Genomic DNA, 24,066 nt, shown 5'->3' on the forward strand with positions numbered 1-24,066 from the left:
TATAACTTCAGTATGACCCCATAAAAGTTTTTGGAATACCACAAATAACTACTACCCTTGGTCACAGAAACAAATCATATTATATTGGCTTATAAAAAGAAAATATTTTTGTGGGTGTGCTACGTTTGTTTTTTCCTGCTATCGTTTAGAACTTTTACCTGTCAGCTAGCTAACTAGTTAGCTATAGCTATGTAGCTAAAAAATCAACTTTTTTAGACTATTTTCAGTCATATGATCCTACATTTGCTCAGCAATAAAACGATCCCGTTCATTAAAAAAATAAGTTGATATCCTAACAACCATAAAGGTAACTTTGCAGTATAAAATGTCATAAAATAATTTCACAAAAATTTCACAAAATACAAAATTATTCGATAGTTTTGGCGCCTCAATCAAAATTAAAATTAAAAAATGGTAACCTCTGAATTTCTTAGAAAATTAACAATTTCGCGGGAACACTTTACCATAGTGTTACGATTAAGCGTCAGTCTAATCTTGCAAAGTACATCGAAAATTTCTGAAGAAACTACGGAACATTTATTCTCCTATAATATAAGAAAATGAATACAAACGATAAGAGCTAAAATATAAAAAATATTCTCTCTGAATAAAACAAAAATTAAGTGTCCCTTTGGAAAGGGACACCGTAAACAAAACGAAGTTTACAAGTAAACAACTACCAATTATAAAATAAGTTTTGAATCAGTGAAAAGGTAACGAAAGAAAGCATAAATGTTTGCATTTAATCACAAGAGTTAAGTTCCTAATAGGCATAAATAATAAAACTGTCGACGACTTTTAAATTTGTCCAAAAAATCGACTAGAAAAGGCTAAGTCATATAAACCGAACAGAGCGTTTTCGTCTGGAAGGGAAATAGCATTACTTTCCATTGGTAATTGCAATTGATTAATGCAAGTGTTACTTGTCGGAAGAAATCGACCTTCTTCCATCACCGGAACAAATTTTATCGAAGGGGCCAGTGCAAATCCTAACAAAGGCTCTTCTTCACTTCCAGTGACAAACCTTAGTACATCGGGAAGCGAAACACCCGAACGTTTTCCACCTAAACAGTAACAAAAATAGAAAGTTTATATATAGATATTTCTTCCGCACATAATTTCTTCCCTTAAGGTAGCAGAAGCCAGCTTCCTTTGTGAAACTCTGCTCATACAAAATAAAAAATGTTTGGCTATTTAGTTTATAGAAAAGCGGAGCGAGCGCGTGGAAATTTAAATTTGACACTTACCATGTGCTTGCCTCAAATATTTCATTAATGACGGATAAAGCTTTTTCTGCCTGTAATGTTCGTTTGACCCTTCAGCTGCCCATTTTGGCTGAAGCAAGTTGACCAGTTTTTTAAAAGTGAAAGTAGCATTAGGATTGGGTCGGAAAAGGTGTAGCATGATAGGAAAGGCTTCCACAATCTGAAAGCAATGATAACTAATTATAATGATAAATAAACTCATTGAGTGTAGATGTAAATACAATGCTCAACAGATCTTTTCCTTATGTATTTACTTTTGAATTGGACGTATATAAATCTTTCCTTGTCCTATGGTAGCTTTCAAAGATATGGAATTTAGTTTGCAATTCAAAGGTTCAAGGATCCTGCAATTTGGGATACATTTTAATAACTCAAACCCGCCACAATGTTTTAAAGTTGGAAAACCTTCAGTTTCTCCATTCTCTTTGTTTTGTGCATCTGCCATTAATTTGGTGTAAACGTCAGTCTCATCATCATCAATATCAAAAGAAATCTTTTTTAAACCAAGGCCAGCATTATGTAGCACTTGCTTTTCTGAAGGTGTTGGTAATTTTGTTCTTGTTCTGTCAGCTAAGCAGACAAACTGGCCTGTCCAAGTTCTTTTCTTTGCTTTTTTTGATCTACCATTTGGTTTACTACTGCTGCTGCTTCTGCTGCAGTTTCCATTTGTCTGTCTTGCATATGGCGCGAATAGTGTTCTTCTCTCTTCTCTGATTCTACTGGACGGGCCTTCCCTACTATTAGAATTTTTTTGACGACACATGTCCTTAAGACGGATCCTGTCACCCAACCTTTGCACTCCCAGACGTTTCAGATCCTCATCCGTAGCAGCCATAACAATATTGATATCCACCTTTTCTTCATTAAATCGGGGGAGAAGGTTTAATAAACCTATGTCAGTAAGAATATTTTCGATAGAAGCCATGTATACTATTAGTTGTTGCTAAAGAAGAAAGACAGTATTATATGATAGTATCCCCATAGAAATCTGTAATTTAAATAATAATATTTTTTGTTAAAGAAATATAGCTTTATGCATTTTAAAAAGAACTTTTCAATCATTTAAGATGCAATCAAATTACTTTAAGATACAGGGTGCCACAGGAAGAATTTGTTTGAACATAAAACTTACAACATATATAAAGGCTCTTATATATATACACCATGTTAATAACAAAAAAACAATTCAAATCCAGTTAATATAGTTCTTCAACAAGAAGAAAAGTAAAGAAGAAAATAATATATATATATATACTATTTACATGGATTATATATATGTAACATAGACAACTTTCTGAGCCCTCAAAACAAAACAAATTCTGAACTTGGTTCTCAGTTCATAACTTAATTTTGATGAGTTAATTTTCCAGTTCACATTAAGCGAAGTGAGAATGTATCCAAAAAATTACTCATAAAAAATAAATCAATCAAAATACACCAAAATTCACAACTTTCAATGTCAGATTATTATTCTTGGATATATTTTTCTATTATATCCAGAGCCCGTAAATAGCTGTTAATTCCACTGTTCTCATGTTTAGAATCATCCGTTATAGTTTCTGAAAGCTCTTGAAAACAATTTTGACTTATCTGCTGATGAAAAACAAAGATTGGTCTCTCATTCTCCTCAGGTTCTTCCTCTTCAGTGGATAAATAGCCTTCTACTCCATAAAGTTGATCAACCTCATGAGGGGCAATACCCACAGGATTGGTCATCTGTCCAGAAACCCACAATCTGATGGGAGAAGAGTTGACTGTTCTCAATCGGTGAGTAGACCATGCTTGTCTCCACCATTCAAGCTTAGCAACAATTAGGGGCATATATATATAATGCAATGCAGACAAATGCAATCCATTTGTCGCATCTAAAATACCTTTGTCTTCCATAAAGTAAAACAGGTTATAGAAATAAGACAACACTCCACTAAAAATGTCTCTCCAAAGTCTTTCCACTCTTTGGTTGTGTGTACTTTTACCTGCTATCACACTTCGCCTGTCAGTTCCACGCTTTTCTAGCATGTAATCTGCTACGAGAACATTTTCCTTCCCTTTGTCACACCTCAATCTGCTTGGAAGACCATATTCGCCGACTGCGAATTGAAAACATTGAAGAATAGTGTCCGATTTATTGTTATCGGTGCAAAATAAACCGACAGGTAACCGGCTAAACCCATCAACGATCCCAGTAGTTATAAAATACCAGCGCACCAATTTGTGGTTTGTGTCTATATGCCACAAGTGGTTTGGCCCTTGCACGTTATAGATTCGACGGTGCAGCCTCCTTTTGCTTCTAAACTGAATACCATCTTTATCAATTCTCTGCAAACTTTCTCTTAGCACTTGCCTTTGAATTCGTATCCCACGTTCCCTTAACAGTTCTCGTAACATAACTTCGCCACAATTAGGAAACTCTTGAGTCACAGTGCTCAGAATTGAATCACACTCTTCATTAGACATTTCTGTAAAGTTATGCTTTTTAAGCCCATACTCTTCCATTCTTCTATAAATTGTTCTTTCTGAAACGCATAAGATATTGCTGATCTCCGAAATAAGACAGCCGTCATTGAGTAGGTTTTGTAGGACTTCTTCAGGTATTAGGAATTTTGGAGCTCCTCCATTTTCCCACTTTAACTTTTGTGGTTTAATTCCACCAAAGCTGCAAAATTTTACCCTCAAGTTCATTATAACTCCATTATCTGTTACACCTAAGCTTTCGAAATGCTTTAGAGAAAGCTTTGGTATCAAATCAGCGGTTATATTTTCTTCACTAAACTTCAAAATAAGGTGTTTCAATCCAAGTTTCTTTAATATAGCTCGTGTTCTTTCGTCAGCCATATTAATTTTGTAATCCTTGAGTTTTGATTGAGGCGCCAAAACTATCGAATAATTTATCGCATGCAAACAGCGCATCGAATAATTTAGCGCATGAATTCAGCGCATCGAATAATTTATCGCATGCAAACAGCGCATCGAATAATTTAGCGCATGAATTCAGCGCATCGAATAATTTAGCGCATGCAAACAGCGCATCGAATAATTTAGCGCATGCAAACAGCGCATCGAATAATTTAGCGCATGCAAACAGCGCATCGAATAATTTAGCGCATGAATTCAGCGCATCGAATAATTTATCACATGCAAACAGCGCATAATCGAATGAATTCATCGCATAATCGAATGAATTCATCGCATAATCGAATGAATTCATCGCATAATCGAATGAATTCAGCGCATAATCGAATGAACTTAGCGCATAATCGAATGAATTTAGCGCATAATCGAATGAATTTTTACAAAATCGAATGAATTTTAACAAAATCGAATACAATTAGCGACAAATAGTGTTTTATGACCGAATGAAATCATCGAATAAGGCAGCCTTGGCGTTCCATAGTCTCAAGTGTTGAGAGATTATTTATTTGTTTTAAACCAATATCAGCTAATTAGTCAAGTCAGTGTTAGTAGTTTCAAAAATGACTTTACATCTTAATGAGTAAAAAAAAATTGTATCATCAGCAAATATATCACTGATATAAATCAGAAAAAACAGTGCTCCTATAATTGACCACTGAGGTACTCCACATGTTATTAACGTAAAGTTAGCATTTTATCTCGACTTAACTGAATAACTGCTTATTATACAAACATTATTATTGTTTAAGAAAGAAAAAATCTGTTTGCATGATTTTCTCTAAAATTTTCGAGAAGCAGGGGAGTATTGAATATGTATTATTACATATTCAATAATTGTAATATTATATTATATTATAATATAATATAATATAATATAATATAATATAATATAATATAATATAATATAATATAATATAATATAATATAATATAATATAATATTAACCCTATAATAACTGTTTATGAGGGCAATACCGGAGAATATTGACCGGCGTCAAAGTATACATGACAGAGGTCAGTATTCGAAGGTATTGCCTGAAATAAACAGTTATTATATGGATTATTATTCAGGTACTGCATTTTACGACAAAAAATATAACATTATAAGCAGGACGTAGAAACCATGCCTTTATAGAAACTATTCCGATATGGAACGTACATTCGAACTAAAAATATGTTTTTTTTTCTAAAATCGTATATCGTGTAAACATCACAGGTTTTTATTGTAGCTGCAACATAGAATTCTTAAAAATATAAAAGTAAGTTTCACTTATTTTTTGCGTTTTGTTTACTTTTTTTCCGTGTTTACTTACATTTAATGCTACCATATTTAAACTTTAAACACAGTTGCTATGGTCGCGGGCAATACCGTGGAATATTTCCCGCTATGACGTTAGTTCTAACCAATCACATTGCGCGATTTTCAGAAATATTGATGCCGCCCTTTTACCAGGGTAATAAAATATAATACAATACATCTCCTGCTTGAAAGACTAGGACAACTCTAGTTTATTTTTAACTTTTTAGGAACAATGTCTGTAACTAGGGATTATTTAAGTATACGCAGTTGTGGTGATTTCGGTTCATTGAAACAGCCCTTTATCAAATCATCCTCCAAGATCACATTATTGCTGATTTGATCAAAACCAGGACTTTTGTTGATTTGCAGGAAGTGGAATACTGCCTCTAATTCACACAATTCCCAGGAATATGTGTTTGGTTTAGCCTTTTTTCGTCTCCGGATAAAAAATGAACATATTGGTCAATCTTTTACGCGCAGCCAGCTCTGATGCGTTCATACCTGAAGTTTAGGCTAAGTTTTTATACGCCAAAACTAACTTCCCCGAAACTTTTTTATTTGCATTGACTGGTTATGCATCGTTTACCGAGGCCAGGTTCTATTCCAAATGGACAAAAAAACTTGAAGAAAGTTGAAAAAACAAGACAGGTGAGAATATACTCTACTTATATTTCTCTGCAGAGCTAGTTAGCAAATAAATATTGTTGATATATATTTTGTTAAACGAGTGAAATGTTTTTGTATTTTCTAATTAGTAGCTAGCTAGCTGGTGTTTGTGAACTATATCCACTAGCCTTCTAGCTAGATGTTGGTGACTTTCTGAGTTAACCAACTATAGCTAGCTATATTGTAAAAGCTAATGCAAAATAAAAACAATCAGTACAAAAACAGAAAACACATGCAGAGCGTCTGGTTGGTTGAACTCACTGATATCAGTTAGAGGAGCAAACTAATTTTACTAATTTTAAACGAACACTGCTAATTAGATGTACTACTCCTAATACATGGAATTACAATCCCAATATTTACTTGCGTGAGCATCTAGGTGATTACGTATTGCCTGATGCCCTCGCAAAAATGGAGGTAAAAATGTAAACAAACCAAGCGAACACGGAGGAAAACGTTCGAAACAAACAAAATTCACAATAAAAACGTGGGGGAAATTCAGGTTTCAACATTTATTCACAATGTGTTTTAACCATGCTGTACTTGCACAATTTTATTTTAACATTCATACTTATAAGACATCCATTCAAAGCTTGACTTCTTTCGCGTACTGCTCCAAGCACAGCATCTATGCGCAATCTTTGTTGTCACTTTTATGCTCGTTTAGCGAAGTAATTTTCAGAAACGGATTACGCAAAGTAGACATTTAATCTATGCTTTGAGAAAGCGATCTTTTAACTTTGTAATTTGAACTATAACATGTTTCCCTAACGAACGCTACTTTGCACGAGCACGAATGATGATATAAACACTCGTCAACTGAACATTCAATCTTCACTTTTCCAAGGGGTATTGGCTGTTCATGCACCTATAACACAGCTTTTAGTTGATCTTTTTCTTTTTTTCGCTTTGCTAGCCTTGTTTTTTTCTGCACTAATGTTTTCGTTGCCTCCATTTCTGCGGACGCATCTTTTGTGGGATGGCATTACGTAATGTTATATGATGCGCGCCCAGGATGAACACGGCACTATGATTGGGTGTATTAGCAGAATGATCTAGCCTAATTTTAATGACGAATGCCTAATTAAATTAACAAATCTAAAATCATGGAATCCTATTTTGGTAAATTACATCATTTGTTTTTCACTATTTTTAAAGCGTACGTGGCTCGAATCACCTACTACAGAAAATCGCTTTAATAAGTGAAAAAGAACAAATCTCTCCCATGCCTTTTCTAAATCGTGTACATAGCTAATACAGAGCATAGCCTTATATATTTAGGAAGGCAAAATCATATATTTAATGCTTGTCAATTTAAAGGGGATAAACTGTGATCTTAAAAAAACGGTATATTTAACCTAAAAATTGCTTTGCCACTCTTAAATTAGAGAATTGCCTAATTAGTAGCACCTACTTAGTTAGCAGTTTCCTTACTGGATATCAAATAGGTGTGTGTGGGCAACATTACAATAAAGTCACAGATCCTCCTTCGACATTCCTGTCGCTGTTGTTACATGGCAAACATTATGAAATTATTTTTGCAGACCCCAATATTTTTTCCTAAGAGTTTATTAAATAGCTAGCTGCTTTAGAGCTTCTAGTCAAGTTTGTGTTTTTTGGTTTCCACAATTAAATCTGTTATATGTTGAATAAAGAGTATTACATTCCCTGTATCCAGAATGTTTACAAAACCTTGTTTTAATCATAGAGGTAGAAATAGGGACACAGATTGAACTCATCTTAGTGTGCATTAAAATTCTATTCAAATTGCTATTGTTCCGGCATCCCTTTGATATTAATGCGGGATGTGTATTTCACTGGATTTTAACATAAAAAAATTACGTAATCCTTCAGCGGGTCGTTTGTTTATTTTCAGGAAGGAAAATGTTGCCACGTATATTGATTGTCTCTTAATACATTTGGAAATACGATGTGAAGTTGAAGTAACACCATATATAGCCATATTTTTACATTGTATATATAAACAAGTTTTGGTTTGCATCTGCTTTTTTGCTCTTGTCAAGTGATACTTTTTAAACCATTTACAAGTGTGTATTTTTCAGGGTAGCTAATATGATTTGAGAGAAAACACGGTGTTTACACGTTCACCTCTTCAAAATAGGGGCTAAATTCTTCACAGATTCTTTATTTTCTAACTTCGAACCTGTCATATTGTGTAGTTTTCGGCGAGTTCTTGCTAGTTTAGCTTTACTTTAATTCCGATACTTGTAATTCTTGTTTAATCAAAGCTTCTTTTGTGAGAGTTTGACCGTGAAACGTCTGTGTTTTCTCTCAACCGAAATTTGTACCACGTGACAATCCGACTAGGAAAATTTTTTTTGTAAATGCAGGATCGTGTAGCTTAAATTTCTTACTTATAAATTATTTTTTTTATTATAACACTGAAATTGATTTTAACTATTCTCTTGTTTTGAAATGCAAGTTGCGCCAATATGACTGTAGATTTCTTTTTTGGACTTTAATAATCTGGTGATCAGTTGTTTATATTTTCTGATATACTTATAAATCCATTAAAATAATGCTTGAGTAGTTCTTATACAGTGATGTTGAACGGGTGTGACCTTTAGAATTATAAATTTAGAAGTTAACTTCCATCGTTTTATAAGCTATTTGATTATTTTATAATATATACCCTTTCACCATGCATTCTTGCATTGGGCATTATAGCCTAAATTTAGGCTATAATGCCCAATGCAAGAATGCAAGGAATAAACAGAAGTTTTTGTTGCTCATTTATTTTTAATATAACTAATGTTGTATTTATTATAGTGTACTAACAATTGTTTATCTTATGAAGTATATTTCATATTCCTGTACAAGTTCTTTTTCTTGCATCAACAGATTTTCAAGACCATATTTTGGTTGATCTATTAGCCATAGAAACCCAGAGTGCTAACAATTTACATTTTGGTGCTCCACCTTTTTGAGGAGGTCCTCCTAGCCGAGAAAAGATTGGATTGTGTGCTCAATCCGACAAGTCTTCTTGTTCATCTTAACTTAGCTCTTTTTTCTCTATTTCATTACTCTGATATGTCAAACACAATTTGAAGGATTCTGCACTGTGACCTATTTTTGAACGCAAGGTTAACTCTACTTTAGTAAAGAAATTCTTAAACTATTCCGCTATCAAAGATGGTGTCACAATTTCGCAAGATTAATTCCAGTGCCTATTTGTTGTATTTTTATACCCACAAACTATGTTCCCAAAGAAACATATATTTCTTAAAAAACGAAAAGTTCTGATGGCCAATTGTAGTTCGGCTTTTGTACAGCGGTTAGCCAAACTAAAAAATTCTATAGAGTTAAAATGTGTGTGTTTTGCACACCAGCAACCCTAACGTCACCGAATTAGTTAGTTAATATAGCCGTTTGTCCCTTATGGTCTTTTTTTCCTGCCTGATATAAATTGCACATGTGTGAAAAAAACCACAAACTTTTGTAAAAATTTGGAAAAATTTCTCGTGACATTTTGGTTTTGTAATGAATTTCGTGGCAGTGAAAAAGCCAATGTGTTATAACGGCTCAGGGGCCACAAGGCCCTGGGCACAAGATTCGTGTATTCCACAAAAGGAGACAATATACATCGGTTGAAATGTTTTATCTAAAGAAAAAAAAAGCGAAACACAAAGTCCTTTAAAAACAAAGTTTCGGTGACATGATTAAATATTTGCCTAAAATTTTATGTTACAGCAACATAAAGTAAACATACTTTCAAGACTGAAATATACAAAAAGGAATATACTAAATAAAGGCGCCCAACCATGCTTGTGGCTACGCGGAAATATTTTAAAATTCAACACGTCCAAACTAAAGCGCTATTCAAATTGGTCACTTGGTCCTCAATAAGAAAGAATAGCTCGTTAAAAGAGACAAAATTCCGACTAAAGCTTAGTTCAAATTTTCTTTGCATCTTCTAATTATTCTTAGACTGTTTTCATTTAGACACGATATTCTAGTGAATTAACCCTATTCGGTCCGGGGGGGGCGGATTCCGCCCCCCCTGACGGTTTTTTTTTAATAACTCCTGAGTGCTTTGTTATATGGCTATGATACTTACTGAGTTTCAACATTTATCTATTAGACACCTGCATGCTAATTTTTTAGGTCCCATACCTTTCAGAGGCTTTGATATTGGCCATTACTCGAAACTACCCCTAAAAATCTCTATGAAATCCTTATAATGGGGAAAATATAATAACTCCTGTTAGGATTATCCTTAGAACTTGAAACTTGCAACACAACTTTGTTTCATCAAGAAAAATCATTTGGAATAATTTGAACACGTGACTAATCCGATTTCCCGATTTTGTCGGATTTTACCCGAAAATCGAAAAAAAACGGATTTTCGGGCAATTTTTGGCAATTTTTCATCCGATCCATGTAAAAACCGGAAGATATGTTAAATAACTTTTGTTTAGCTTTCAGAAACTTCAAACAGAATGTAAAAATTCGCTCTAGAACAAAAGTAATTGTATTTTAAGCAGATAGTGGCATTTTTAACAATTTTTAAGCTTTTGATGACGTCACAGAAAATGTGCTGACGCAAGCAAATTTTTTTGGCGCCATTTTGTTCCTTTTATGACGTACTATAAGTGTGCCAAGTTTGATTCAATTTGAACAACCCTATGAAAAGTTATTGAGGGGGGGCGGAATCCGCCCCCCCCCGGTCATAGTATGTTCGAAAAACCCCGGACCGAATAGGGTTAATGGGAGATTTAGCGTCTCATAACATATAGCTAGCTCACAGTTGAAGCTATATTCTAGTTTTCAAACATTCACCAATGAAATGTTGATTTTTCAATGTTTGTTTGTTTTTATCATTCATTAATAGAAAAATGTTTGAGATCGTTTGGCACTAGAAAAACAATACACGCTAAAACTTAGGCAAAAAATCTCACCCAGTAAAATTTTGACTATCATACATATTGGTATTTCGTGCAACCTTGCCTGTCTGCTAGGATGAATTGCGAATCATAAACATTGGAAGACATGTTAAGTAACTTTTTTTCGGCAAACCGAGACTTCTAACAGAATGATATAATTCGTTTTAAAACTAAACAACCGGGATGTTAAGCGTACATTAGTGTTTCAAACAAATCTAAGGAGAGTGCTGACGTAAGCAGAAATTTATTACAACATCTTTCTTCCTTTTCTTAATGTACTACAGCTATGCAAAGCTTATCACAAGTTACCGATCAAACTATGTTGAAGAAAACCTAGGTCGAAAAGTGTTAAATAAATTATATCACAAATTATATCACAAATGAGAACGATAAAAGCAAAAAACAACAAATAAAATTCATTATGTAGCAAAAAGATGGAGCGCGGCCCTACACCGGCGCCGTGATTCATTAAATAAAAACATTAAATAGTAAAAATAACAAACTAACAATAAAAACTTGTGAATTCTTTCATTGTCCGAAAGGTAATATTTTAAGTAGTAGTTATGTACGAAAGCAAACAAAATCCGAAGCAATCTCGTAATCAATTAAGCCAGGTTCACACCAATGAGAATAACGTTATTTTTCTGGCAATTCGCATGTTATTTGCATGCAATTAGAATGACATTTTTTGGTGTAAACAGGTTTCTTGTCGAAGTCAGAAAGATTGCTGTTTTCAGTCTAATTTCCTTAAGCAAAATCCCGTACGCAATTTATGAGTCCTTTTAAAGAAATAATTTTGTAGGCCATTTCTGTTTTATTTTAACTTCAGTCTCTTTTTATCAATCAAATCATAAAATTTTCGCGTGAACGATGTACTCATGGGAAAGAATCTGCATTTAAAAGTCAACTATTTATTTTTACGAATTCCTGTTCTATTTGATGTGACCACATAAGTTTAGCAACATTCCGCATATTTTTATTTCCGGAATTATTTTTTTTCGCACAAGAATAACGTTGTTCACTTTCATGTGAAGCTGACTATGATAGTAAATCATAAGAAAACGTGATCTCATAAAAAATCGTGTAGAAAAATTGATGGTGTCAGCAATATTTTTACCCTGGCCAGCCGAGCTTTAACCATTTGAAAATTTTAAGGTCTCCCTCCCCCATGTACTTGACAAACCAAAAAGCCATAGGTCGATAGGGTTAACGCAAGCGTTAAAATGCACGCAAGATGATTACAACTGTTCAAATATTACCACTTGTTTTATCGCTTTTATGTTTTATATGAGACTCTTATTAATCGATTAAGTTTTTTCGGACATTCGCAAATTATCCTTTCGTTAGAAATCTTATTGTTCAACTAGGCCAATGCTCTCTGTATTTCGACTGCCATAACTTTCATTTTTTAACTGCCGAATGACATCATTATACAAAATCATGTTTCTTTCCTTAATCAGCATCAGATATTCACATTCCCGGAATGTTATCGCTCTGTTGTGGCCATGTCTTCTTTCATAATAACAATAACCAAAAAATATATTCGCCATATGAGCTACTAAGCCGACAACCGAAATTGTTATTCCAAATATAAACAAGTGCCACAGAACATGAAGAATGTGTTGGTAAAGTGTAACAGCTTCAACGTGACAAAATACATTACCTACATCGTATCGGTGCATGACAGCATCTATAGTTGGGACGTCGCACAATCCTCTGGACGGAAGAATATATTCCCCTATGTCAAAAAATTGTTAAAATTATAATAACCGTATAACGGTAGCCTTGGGTAAATCTGCGAGTTCACCCATAGCACCGCTATTAGGTCGTGTAAAGTTGGCTGTCTCTATTGCGGTGTCATTATGCGCAGAAACATACAAAATATAGTTATTTTATATAAAGGAGCTGAAATCATATCGCTAATTAAAGTGTTTAAAAGGAAATCTCAATTACCTGGATATCTCACCCCTTCCACAGTAACCTTTGTTCCATTTATTCCACGAAAATCTTTTCCATGACCATATTCTGCATAATCCCCATTCAACAAGAATGCCGTGTACCGAAAAGCAAACACGTTGACTACGATGTATAAAACTTTCACGAATATTCCCAATGCAGTCCGAAGCATTAATTCAAATATCGGATTAACGTCATGATTAAAATATGCATCTGTAATTTCTTTCCCAGCACACTTCTCCACATTGGTTCGTAAGCTAAGCAAATCTGTATTTACAAACTCAAAAACTGAATATGGCGCGTAATACAAAAATGCCAAGAAGATGAAGTAGAACGGAAGCCACTGGTATTGTCTAAAGTACTCCCGAGTCATGGCTTTACATCCTTCAACTTTCTCCTGAGGGAGCCTCGCACCAAAAACACAGGTACTTGTCGTATTTTCAATCATTCCTGTTTCTTCTAGATTCTCAGGTAATCCATGATAAAAGCTGCTGTTCGGAAATTGAACAAGTTCTTTATAGATGAACAACCCGTTTGACCAGCACCAGTTATGGATAAAAAGCTGGGTGCTTGAGTCCTCGCCTCTAATCATACACGACATGCCATGTGCATAAAACTCCACAATCATAATTAAACCACTTAATATCAACACAAGAGTCATAAACACGCGACTGTACCGATCAAACAAGCTGTCGATGTTTGACTTTTTAACTGTACTGAGAAGCGCCATTTTTCTGTATGTTGTTGTGTCTCGTTAAAAGTTTTTCTGTGAGCTAAACAAGCTATCCAGTGATTAAAAAGCGATGATGTTGTTGTTTATTTTACAAACCTAGCTGTCATATGTCATTGATATAAAATGTTTTTGTTAAAAACAATAGCTCTTTTTATTTTATTTTCTCCTCATTTATTTTCTTTTGGTTTCTTCCCACTCCCCTTTATGAAAGGATCGCAGTAAACAAAGAAATTCATTTACGATTCTCTTGGTGAAATTATAGGTAAAACAATTATTTAATAAATTAAAAGAGCTGTCAAATAGAAATAACAATAAAAATGTAAACAAAAATATTATGTCAAGAACGGGTGTATATAAAACAATTGGTTTTTTTTATTGTTATTTACGGCAATTTAATTGCTTTGCCAATATTTTTTGTTTTAGATTTTAGGCGTGTGTGTTTTTGAGCATGTGCTCACAGTCGAAAAATATACTTTAAAAGAACTCGCACGTTTTCTCAGCGTCACCTAAGTGCCTAAATGTACATATTTGTTGTATTTAGAAGCAGTAAAAACACGTATGAACGCTGCTCTATATATTATTAACTGAACTTAATGTCTCGATAACCTCAAACACAACAATGTTCAGCAGAATAGGCGCTTGATTCATGTTATGCATTGCTTAATTTATTTACTCTAAATGAGAGGGTCCGTTTAAATTTCCTCTTTTGAAAGCTATATAATAACATTTGCGTCACGGTGTTACGATCAACAATGAAAGCGTTAAAATATCACAGGTGATATTATTTCTGCAGAAGACTCGTTCGTTATTAGCTATTTCGTAACAGCTGATTTCCTAATGCAATCTAAATTGTTTTGTAGATGGATTGGTTTTTATCATATTGCTTAGAAGCATGCTCCAAAGTTTTTTACCATGGTTTAATATTTAAAATTTTGTTATGTTAGATTTGATTTTTGGCCCAACAAAATTGTCATCTGGAGAATCTAGTTGTATATTTATGTTGATAGTTATTAAACAGTGTGATAAATATATTTGGGGATTTTAAATTCTTAATCTGGAATGATTGAAAATAAGAACTTGAAAAATGTTTAGCTGACGTACATCAAGAACATCCAATTCTTTTAGCAGTTGTTTAGAATGGGAACATTTGTTCTGTCGTAATATAATCCTACTGGCATGTTTTTGCTTAATGTGTAGTTTCTTTAATCTTTGTTATATTAGTGCTACCCCATGCAACGTTTGCATAATTAAACAGTTTTTATTCAAAGCGAAACTTTATATAAGATCCCTGAGCTTTTAGAAACCTTGTTTACAACTGATTTTAACATGTTCTCTCCAAGTTAAACTTTTGTCTAGGAAAACTTCAAAAATATTTTATTGAATATTCTCTTCGTATGTTTACAAAACCAATAACTAATCCAGGCAACCAAAAAAGGGATGACATTTTCTTAAAAAAGGTATATCCATTTTCAGAAAGGTTGAGAGATAATTGATTCGCTTTAAACCAATCAGTTAATTTAGTCAAGTCAGTGTTAGTAGTTTCAAAAAGGACGTTTATATCTTTGTGAGTAAAGAATAAATTTGTATCATCTGCAAATAAAATTGAATAAAAATTTAAAGCACTAGATCCTCTAAATATATCATTGATATATATCAGAAACAAACAGTGCCTCTATAATTGATCCCTTAGAGTCAATTATAGAAGCACGTGTGCAATTAAAGGAGTTATTGACATGAAGGGAATATTTTCTCTTGACTTAACTGAATGATTGCTTGTTATAAAAAGTATTGTAATTGTTTAAGAAAGAAGAAACCTGTCTTACATGAGTTTCTCTAAAATCTTCGACAGGCAGGGGAGTATCGTAATTGGTCTATAATTAAATATTTTATAAACATCTTCTGCTTTAAAGACGGGGGCAACTCTAACTATTTTTAAGTTTTATAAATATATCCAGTTGTGTTAATCAACCAGCTCTTTATCACATCTTTCTCCAAGATCACATTACTGCTAATTTGATCAAATCAAGGACTTCTGTTGATTTGCAAGAATGGAATGCTGCCTCTAATTTATCTTCTCTTAGCTCTTTTTTCTCCGTTTTATTATCCTGATATGTCAAATACGAGTTTAAGGATTTTGCACATTGACCTCTTTTTGATCACAAGATTAACCCTACTTTTGTGAAGAAATTGTAAAATTCTTCAGCTATCAAAGATGGTTTCACAATTTCGCAAACTAATTCCAGTGTCTAATTGTTGCATTTTTCGTATCACTAAACTGTTTTCCTAAGGAATTATATACATTTTAAAAAACGAAGACTGCTGATGGCCAAGTATAATTCTAGTATTGTACAGCGGGTAGCCAAACCCACAAAACAAAACATGAAACTCGGGAAAATTTAGAGAGTTAAACGTGTGCAAACAGCACACTGCCAACTCTAACGGACCGAGTTAGTTAATAAAGCCATTTATCCGTTATGATCTCTTTTTCTGCCTGATAGAAATTGCACTTATGTAAAAAACAAAGACAAACTTTTGTAAAAAATTGTAAAAGTCTTGTGTACTCCCAATCTCGTTCCCAGAACATTTTGCTTTTTTAATTAATGACCTTCATAGCAGTGAAAAAACCACTCTCTTAAAAAGAGTCAGGGGTCACAAGACTCTGGGCACAAGATGCGTGTGTTCCGTAGGGAAGACAAAAGATGTCAGTTAAATTGTTTTATGTAAAGCGAAAGAAGCGAAAAACACATTCCTTTAAAAACAAGGTTTGGCGACATGATTAAAGTTTTGCCTGAAGTTTTATGTTGCAGCAGCATAAAGTAAACATTTTTTCACAAATAAAATATACAATGAAATAATATATTAACTGAAGGAGGCCCGTACTTGTGGGTACCCCGAAATATTTTAAAATTCAACACGTCCAAGCTAAAGCGCTATTTAAATTCGTCGCTTTGTCCTTAATCAGGAAGAATAGCTCGTTAACAGACACAAAATTCCAAATAATTTTAGGTCAAAGAATTTTTGCACCGTTTTCCTCTACACACAAAATTCTGCTTAATTAATGAGAGACTTAGCGTCTCACAACTTATAGCTCGCAGTTGAAGATTATTCTTGTTTTCAAACAGTCAACAATGAAATGTTGATTTTTCATTGTTTAATTCTTTTTATCATTCGGTAATAGAAAAAAGTTTGAGGTCGTTTGGCACCAGAAAATCAATACACGCTAAAGTTTAGGCAAATAATACGGCAAACAATTTCACCCGGTGAAAATTTAACTATCATATATATAGGTATTTCGTACAACCTTCCCTGCCTGCTAGAATGACGTCTTGAATCATGAACATTGGAAGACATGTTCAGTAACTCTTTTTCGGCAAACAGAGAATTCTAACAGAATGATAAAATTCGTTTTAAAACTAAACTAACGAGGTGTTAAGCGTACATTGCTGCTTTGAACAAATGCTGACGTACGCAGAAATTTATTGGCTATGCAAGGTTTATCCCAAGTTACCGGTCGGACTATGTTTCAGAAACCCTGGGTCGACTAGAGTTTTATAATAATTGTTGCAAAAATTGCCGATAGAAGAAGAAAAAGAAATAAAATTCATTATTCTAGCAAGAAGATACATCACGGCCCTCCACCGACGCCGTGATTGATTAAATAAAGACATTAAATAGTAAAAATGACAAACTAACAATACTATACGTACATTACACAAGTTCTACTACCAACCAATTTCTTTTAATAAAATGCTAAAGAACGTGACGTCTTTCATTGTTCGAAAGGTTTTATGTTTCATATGAAACTCTTTCTATCTTATTAAGTGCTTCTGTTTTTTTTTTGAGATTTGTGAATTATTGTTCAACTAGGCCAATGCTGTCTGTATTTGGATTGCCATAACTTTCACCTTTTAACTGCCGAATCACATCATTATACAATATCATATTTCTTTCCTTGATCAACATCAGATATTCACATTCGCGGAAGGTTATCGCTCTCCTGTGGCCATGCCTTCTCTCATAATAACAATAACCGAAAAATATATTCACCATATGAGCTACTAAGCCGACAACCGAAATTGTTATTCCAAATATAAACAAGTGCCACAGAACATGAAGAATGTGTTGGTAAAGAGTAACAGCTTCAACGTGACAAAATACATTACCTAAATCGTGTCGGTGCCTGATAGTATTTAAAGTTGGGACGTCGCACAATCCTCTGGACGGAAGAATATATTCCCCTAAGTCAGAAAATTGTGAAAAATATAATAGAACTAGTCGGTAGCCTTGGATAAGTCTACAAGTTCACCCGTAACACCCCTAAAAAGTCATGTAAAGACTAAAAAGTCATATAAAATACGGCTATTTTATATAAAGTAGCTGGAACCTAATCGCCTAATTAAAGTGTTCAAAAGGGAATCTTAATTACCTGGATATCTCACCCCCTCCACAGTAACCTTTGTTCCATTTATCTCACGAACATCTTTTCCATGACCATATTCTGCGTAATCCCCATTCAACAAAGATGCCGTGTACCGAAAAGCAAAAACGTTGACTACGATGTATAAAACTTTCACGGATATTCCCAATGCAGTCCGAATCCTTAATTCAAATTTGGGATTAACCTCGTAATTAAAATATGCATCTGTAATTTGTTTCCCAACACGCTTCTCCACATTGGTTCGTAAGCTAAGCAAATCTGTATTTACAAACTTAAACATTGAGTATGGCGCGTAATACAAGAATGCCAGGAAGACAAAATAGAAGGGAAGCCACTGGTATTGCCTAAAGTACTCCCGAGTCATGGCTTTACAACCTTCCACTTTGTTTTTGCGCCATCCATACAAAATACAGGTACTTGTCGTATTTTCAATCATTCCTGTTTCGTATAGATTCTCAGGTAATCCATGATAAAAGCTGCTGTTCGGAAATTGAACAAGTTCTTTATAGATAAACAACCCGTTTGACCAGCACCAGTTATGGATTTGAAGGTGTAAGCTTGGGTGCCCGTTTGTAATCATACACGACATGCCATGTGCATAAAACTCCACAATCATTATTAAACCACTTAATATCAACACAAGAGTCATAAACACGCGACTGTACCGATCAAACAAGCTGTCGATATTTGATTCTTTAACTGTACTGAGAAGCGCCATTTTGTTTATGTTGTTGTGTCTCTTTAAAAGTTTTTCTGTGAGCTAAACAAGCTATTCAATGATTAAAAAGCGATTATGATATGGTTTATTTTACAAACCTGACTTTTGTATGTCATTGAAATAAAACATTTTTGTTAAAGACAATAGCTTTGCGCTGTGTTACACTTAGTTCTCAGGCGCTTGCTGTTCAATAAAAATAACAATAAAAATGTAAACAAAAATATTATGTCAAGAACAGGTGTATATAAAACAATAGATTTTTTGCGTTTTTTGTTATTCACGGCAATTTATTTGGTTAGCCAATTTCTTTTATCATAGATTTTAGGCGTGTATGTTTTTGAGCATGTGCTCAGAGTCCAAAAATATACTTTAAAAGAACTCGCACGCATTCTCAGCGTCACCTAAGTGCTCAAATGTACATTTGAATAGGCGCTTGATCCATGTTAAGCATTGTTTAATTTATTTACTCTAAGTGAGAGGGCTTGTTTAAATGTCCTCTTTTGGAAGCTCTTTCGTATTTAGTAATTAATGAAAGAGCTTTTGCGCCGCAGTGTTACGATCAACAATGAAAGCGTTTAATTATTGCACGTGATGTTGTTTCAGAAGAACACTCGTTTGTTATTACTTTGGTAACAGCTGATTTCTTAATACAATCTTAAATTGTTTTGTACATGGAATGCTTTTTATCTCATGAGTTAGAAGCATGCTTCCAAGTTTTTGACCTTGGGTTGATATCGAAAGTTTTGTTATGTTAGATTTGATTTTTGGCCCAACAAAATTGTCACCTGACATTCTAGTTGGAAATTTATGTCAAACGTTAGTAAACAGTGTGATAAATATATTTAAGGCTATTAAATTTTAAATATGGACTTGAAAAAGGTCTAGCTGACGTACGTCAAGAACATCCAGGGGAACATTTGTTTTGTCGTAATATAATCCTACTGGCATGTTTTTGCTAATTGTGCAGTTTTTTTAATCTTGTTACATTAGTGCTATCCCATGCAACGTTTGTATAATTTAAATAGCAGTGTATAAAGGAAAAATATTAGCTTCTTAATCAGCTTATATTCAAAGCGAACTTTATATGAGATCCCTGAGCTTTTAGAAACCTTGATTTCAACTAATTTTACCAAGTTCTCTCCAAGTTAAATTTTCGTCTAGGGGAACTCCAAAAATTTTTATTGAATATTTTCTTTGTATGTTACACGATCAATACTAATCCAGGTAACTAAAAAGTGATGACATCTTTTTTACTAAGTTTAAGAAAAAAGGTATATCTACTTTTTGAAATGTTGAGAGATAATTAATTCGCTTTAAATCGAATAAAATGGAATTTAAGACACTAGATGCTCTAAATATATCATTAATAAAAATAAAAAACAACAGTGGTCGTAAAATTAACCCTTGAAATGCATACTCCAAATGTTTTAACTTGTAGTTAGTATCTTCTCTTGCTGAACTGAATGATTACGTGATCAGTTGAATGACCTGCTTTAGAACCAAATTGCTTATTGTACAAAACATTGTCTTTGTTAAAGAAAGAATAAACTCTGTTGTACATGATTCTCTTTTAAATCTTCGAGAAGCAGGAGAGTATTGAGATTGGTCTGTAATTAGATACTTTATAAAGATCTGATGCTTTAAAGACTCAGATAACTTTAGGAACAGTGATTTAAGATAAATTAGTTTCATACCGCGCAGGTCTGGGCGCTAGCGAAGCGCTTTATAGGGACAAATTTTTGGCTTGTTTTCATTTGTCTCGATAGCCCAAATAATTTTCATGGTCAGTTTTTCACAACTATTCTGGTTAGTGCTGCGAAAAGAGGCAGAAATGCAAAATCCTGCCTGATGTTTCTTCAACTAATTCTTTACTTTAACTGACGTTTTGCTTTTTAATAACACGTTTAAATGGTGTTGCTAACCCTCTTTGTGGTATATTGACATGGGTAAGATGTTGGAATTGAAGAAAACTTAAATTACTGACTTTTATAGAGGGGCAAGAAAAGACATATTGTTGATGTTGGTTTTAGGGGTTAGCTTCCTGAAGTTGCAAGCTACATATACCATACCTTTTGTGTTGTGAGGAATAAAGTAATGATTAAAAAGAAACACTATTCTATCATTATCAGTGCACTTTGGCAAGAAGAAATAAAAATTACAGCTAGCTAGCTATAGAAAGACTGAAAGGAAGTTTTTTTTACAGTAAGCTATAGCCAGCTAGCTATATATGGATCTGCATTTAATAAAGGATTTATTTGCAAAGTATAGCTAACTAGTTATATAAAAAAGAGCACAGATGAAATCAACTTAAAATAAAATACACACGTCAATGATGTAATGCCTGGCTTTGACTTTTCGTTAGAAATTATTGTATATAAATATTACATAACTAGCTAAGAAGGGATATATATAATAGCATATTACACTGTATTACTGTGTTCTTAAGTTTGGTAAAATGCAAGAATAAATTTAGGCAAGGTCCACTTTTACAATTTTGTGATAGCTATAGTAATTTTGGTACATTGACATAAGAAAAATTTGGCAACCGAAAATATATGACGAAAACAGTTAAAGTCACTAAATTTGTTTAAAAAGTTATTTTCCATTAAATTTGTTTATTCTAACCATAGTATGTTATTATATATTTTGCAGCGGTTGAAACTTTGTACTTTACAGATTAAAATTATTCCAATGCAAAATTAAGGCGTAGCAATTTTTAAGGCTAAGTTGGTGTTTGAACTGCACTGTTAAGTTGAGTGATATTAGAAATGAGTTTTTATGATTCTATTTTTAGCATCCGGGCACTTACCCACCTATATATCTGATTACTGTATGAATAAGGCTACGATATATATGAGTGACGCAGTGTGACCCCTAGCTAACAAAAACTACAACGAGACAGATACAGCCAGCTTTTTGACAATTTTTAATTTGATTTATAAAAAATGTAGGTAGCTCCGCCCTGGCTAGTTAAATAAAGTTTCTAGCAAACACAAAATAAGAAATTTTGGAATTGTTTTTTAATAGCTATTATAGCTAGCTAGGTGTTTAATGAGCATGAAACTATTAGTTTAGAAAAAACCCATTGTTTTCTTTACTGTATTTAATGAGCTACATTATTTTGGCTGTACTAGTAGCTATATAAATCTTGAATGACATGCTAGCAATCCCTCTTTGATCAGCACTGTGATATTTTTAAGACAATATTAAAACTTGTGATGTAACTAACTACCAAAATAAGGTTTCTTTCTCTTTTGACTGCCAACTTTTCATGATGAGTGTACCCCACAACTTGAAGCAATTAAATTAATAACCAAGTTTAGGTCTTGAACCATCATAATATACAATCTTATGTCAATACTGAGTATCCTTCCTTTAAATAATTGTAAAATCAATATATCGCACCAGTTTAAAAAGTAAAAATACAAAGGAAAAAGTGAATAATTCTCTTCGTACTGCATGTTTTTCTTAGCAAATGCCTTACGCTCTGCGGGGGATATAAAAATTCGTCCCTACAAGCGCTTCGCTAGTGCCCAGACCTGCGCGGTATGAAACCCGTAGCAGTAGTAGTGGTGATTTTAGCTCATTGAAACAGCCCCTTATCACATTACTGCTGATTTGATCAAAACCAGAACTTTCGTTAATTTGCAGAGAATGAATTGCTGCCTTTAATTTTTCTTCAAATAGCCCTTTGTTCTCCATTTTATCATCCTGGTATGATAAATACGATTTAAAAAAATTTTGCGCTGTGCCCTTTTTTTGATCACAAGGTTGACCCTACTAGTAAAGAAATTGTTAAATTATTCAGCTATCAAAGATGGTTTTACAATTTTACAAGATTAATTCCAGTGTCTATTGGTTCCATTTTTCGTACTCCTTAACATTTCTCATATTTTACACGAACAAGCCAATATTTTTCTAATGAAACATATATTTTCTGAAAAACGAAAAATTATGACGGCCAAAATATTAGGGGACAAAATTAAAAAAAACATTTTATGTTTTGAAAAAATGAAAGATTTTTTAAATTAAAAAAAAAACAAAAAAAAAACGAAAAAAAATGTGTCTTCGCATTATTTATACACTAGTATTTAGCCCCGTGGAAAAATCCACTATAGATATTAAAGAAAAAAACAACGAAATAGTGAGCGAAGTTAACCAAAAAATTTATTGTTCTTTTCGTCAAAACGTTTTGTTGTTAATTCCATTCAAGTGAGAATAAATAAAACCAATATGTTTTTCATATAACAGTAGACAACAGACACGTGCTTAAGAAGGGAATAATAAAAAGTAATTACCCGCGCCAAAGTTTTTTATGAGAACAATAAAATAAATTAACCGTTTTAAAAAATTTTAAATCAATTTGAAAAAGCAAACAAAGACAGAATAAGAAGAAAGTATAGCAAAAGTAACATGTGCCATGGCTGTTTCTTTAGAAAAAACAACCTATCCACTTTGCCTGTTACAGACAGACAGGCAGACACACTTAGCGTATTATTATATAGACTAGCCCGGACACCCGGCTTAGAAACGCCGGGGTAATCCACAAGGCAAGGTGTGACCATGCGTTGAACACTCTGTGGAGCGCTTAATAAGAGCCGTAAACTGTGCCACACGATCAGGTGGGTTTTAGTACAGGTATAAAGTATGTTGTAAATCAAGTGAAGCGCATATACCATTATAGTGTTGCGACTATAACATATGTTTTTAAAAATAACTTTGCCGCAACGATAGCTGAAATGAAAATAGAGTTTACAAACCGTTGTTACCCTGCCATAGCAAAAACAATTGGTAAATATTATTTTATTTTGCGGAATAAGTTTGTGTGAAAGTTAAAAAATTAATCGTGGCACCGGAATGAGCTCTTAGTACTGTTAAACAGTGTTGCACACGCGTTAGGGATAATGCACTTTGAAAAAAACTTTCTCGCAGACTCTGTTTAAATAAAAACACAAGAAGCAGTCCATTGCTAGCACCGGGCTGCGTGGTTAGTCCAGGTAAGCAGGCCTAATACCTTTTTTCAAAAAACTTTATTGCAACTTCGGTTTAAATAAAAACAAAGGAAACAGCCTGTCGTTACACGTCCAGCTATAACAAGCTGTATCCTTGTTTTGAAACAGTCCTCAATGAAATGTTGCGTTTTCACTGTTCGTTTTCATGTAAAGCATTTTAGA

The 24,066-nt window shown here is 33.5% G+C and overlaps 3 protein-coding genes across 3 annotated transcripts; all 3 read right to left on the bottom strand.

Annotated features, from left to right (window-relative positions):
- Positions 1 to 522: 522 nt before the first annotated feature.
- Positions 523 to 4,653, bottom strand: LOC130654344 (uncharacterized). The gene is made up of 2 exons (XM_057456905.1): positions 1,248 to 4,653; positions 523 to 1,064 (listed from the first exon to the last, which is right to left on the bottom strand). Exon 1 carries the CDS (start codon positions 4,173 to 4,175, stop codon positions 2,733 to 2,735), a length of 1,443 nt encoding a protein of 480 aa, XP_057312888.1. The 5' UTR covers positions 4,176 to 4,653; the 3' UTR covers positions 523 to 1,064; positions 1,248 to 2,732.
- Positions 4,654 to 11,286: 6,633 nt separating this feature from the next.
- Positions 11,287 to 13,952, bottom strand: LOC130654345 (uncharacterized). The gene is made up of 2 exons (XM_057456906.1): positions 13,001 to 13,952; positions 11,287 to 12,785 (listed from the first exon to the last, which is right to left on the bottom strand). Exons 1-2 carry the CDS (start codon positions 13,731 to 13,733, stop codon positions 12,400 to 12,402), a joined length of 1,119 nt encoding a protein of 372 aa, XP_057312889.1. The 5' UTR covers positions 13,734 to 13,952; the 3' UTR covers positions 11,287 to 12,399.
- Positions 13,953 to 17,322: 3,370 nt separating this feature from the next.
- On the bottom strand, positions 17,323 to 18,975 carry LOC130654346 (uncharacterized). Its single transcript, XM_057456907.1, has 2 exons — positions 18,163 to 18,975; positions 17,323 to 17,974 (listed from the first exon to the last, which is right to left on the bottom strand). Exons 1-2 carry the CDS (start codon positions 18,890 to 18,892, stop codon positions 17,589 to 17,591), a joined length of 1,116 nt encoding a protein of 371 aa, XP_057312890.1. The 5' UTR covers positions 18,893 to 18,975; the 3' UTR covers positions 17,323 to 17,588.
- Positions 18,976 to 24,066: the final 5,091 nt, after the last annotated feature.

Source organism: Hydractinia symbiolongicarpus, chromosome 8 (assembly GCF_029227915.1).
Source record: "Hydractinia symbiolongicarpus strain clone_291-10 chromosome 8, HSymV2.1, whole genome shotgun sequence".
Lineage (NCBI taxonomy): Eukaryota > Metazoa > Cnidaria > Hydrozoa > Anthoathecata > Hydractiniidae > Hydractinia > Hydractinia symbiolongicarpus.

Excerpts from the sequence above, each read along its gene's own strand:
- LOC130654344 (XM_057456905.1), bottom strand. The coding sequence starts at position 4,175 with ATGCGCTGTTTGCATGCGATAAATTATTCGATAGTTTTGGCGCCTCAA.
- LOC130654345 (XM_057456906.1), bottom strand. The coding sequence starts at position 13,733 with ATGGCGCTTCTCAGTACAGTTAAAAAGTCAAACATCGACAGCTTGTTT. Across the intron at positions 12,786-13,000 it reads GGAAGGGGTGAGATATCCAG|GGGAATATATTCTTCCGTCC; the intron begins GTAATTGAGATT and ends TTTTTGACATAG.
- LOC130654346 (XM_057456907.1), bottom strand. The coding sequence starts at position 18,892 with ATGGCGCTTCTCAGTACAGTTAAAGAATCAAATATCGACAGCTTGTTT. Across the intron at positions 17,975-18,162 it reads GGAGGGGGTGAGATATCCAG|GGGAATATATTCTTCCGTCC; the intron begins GTAATTAAGATT and ends TTTCTGACTTAG.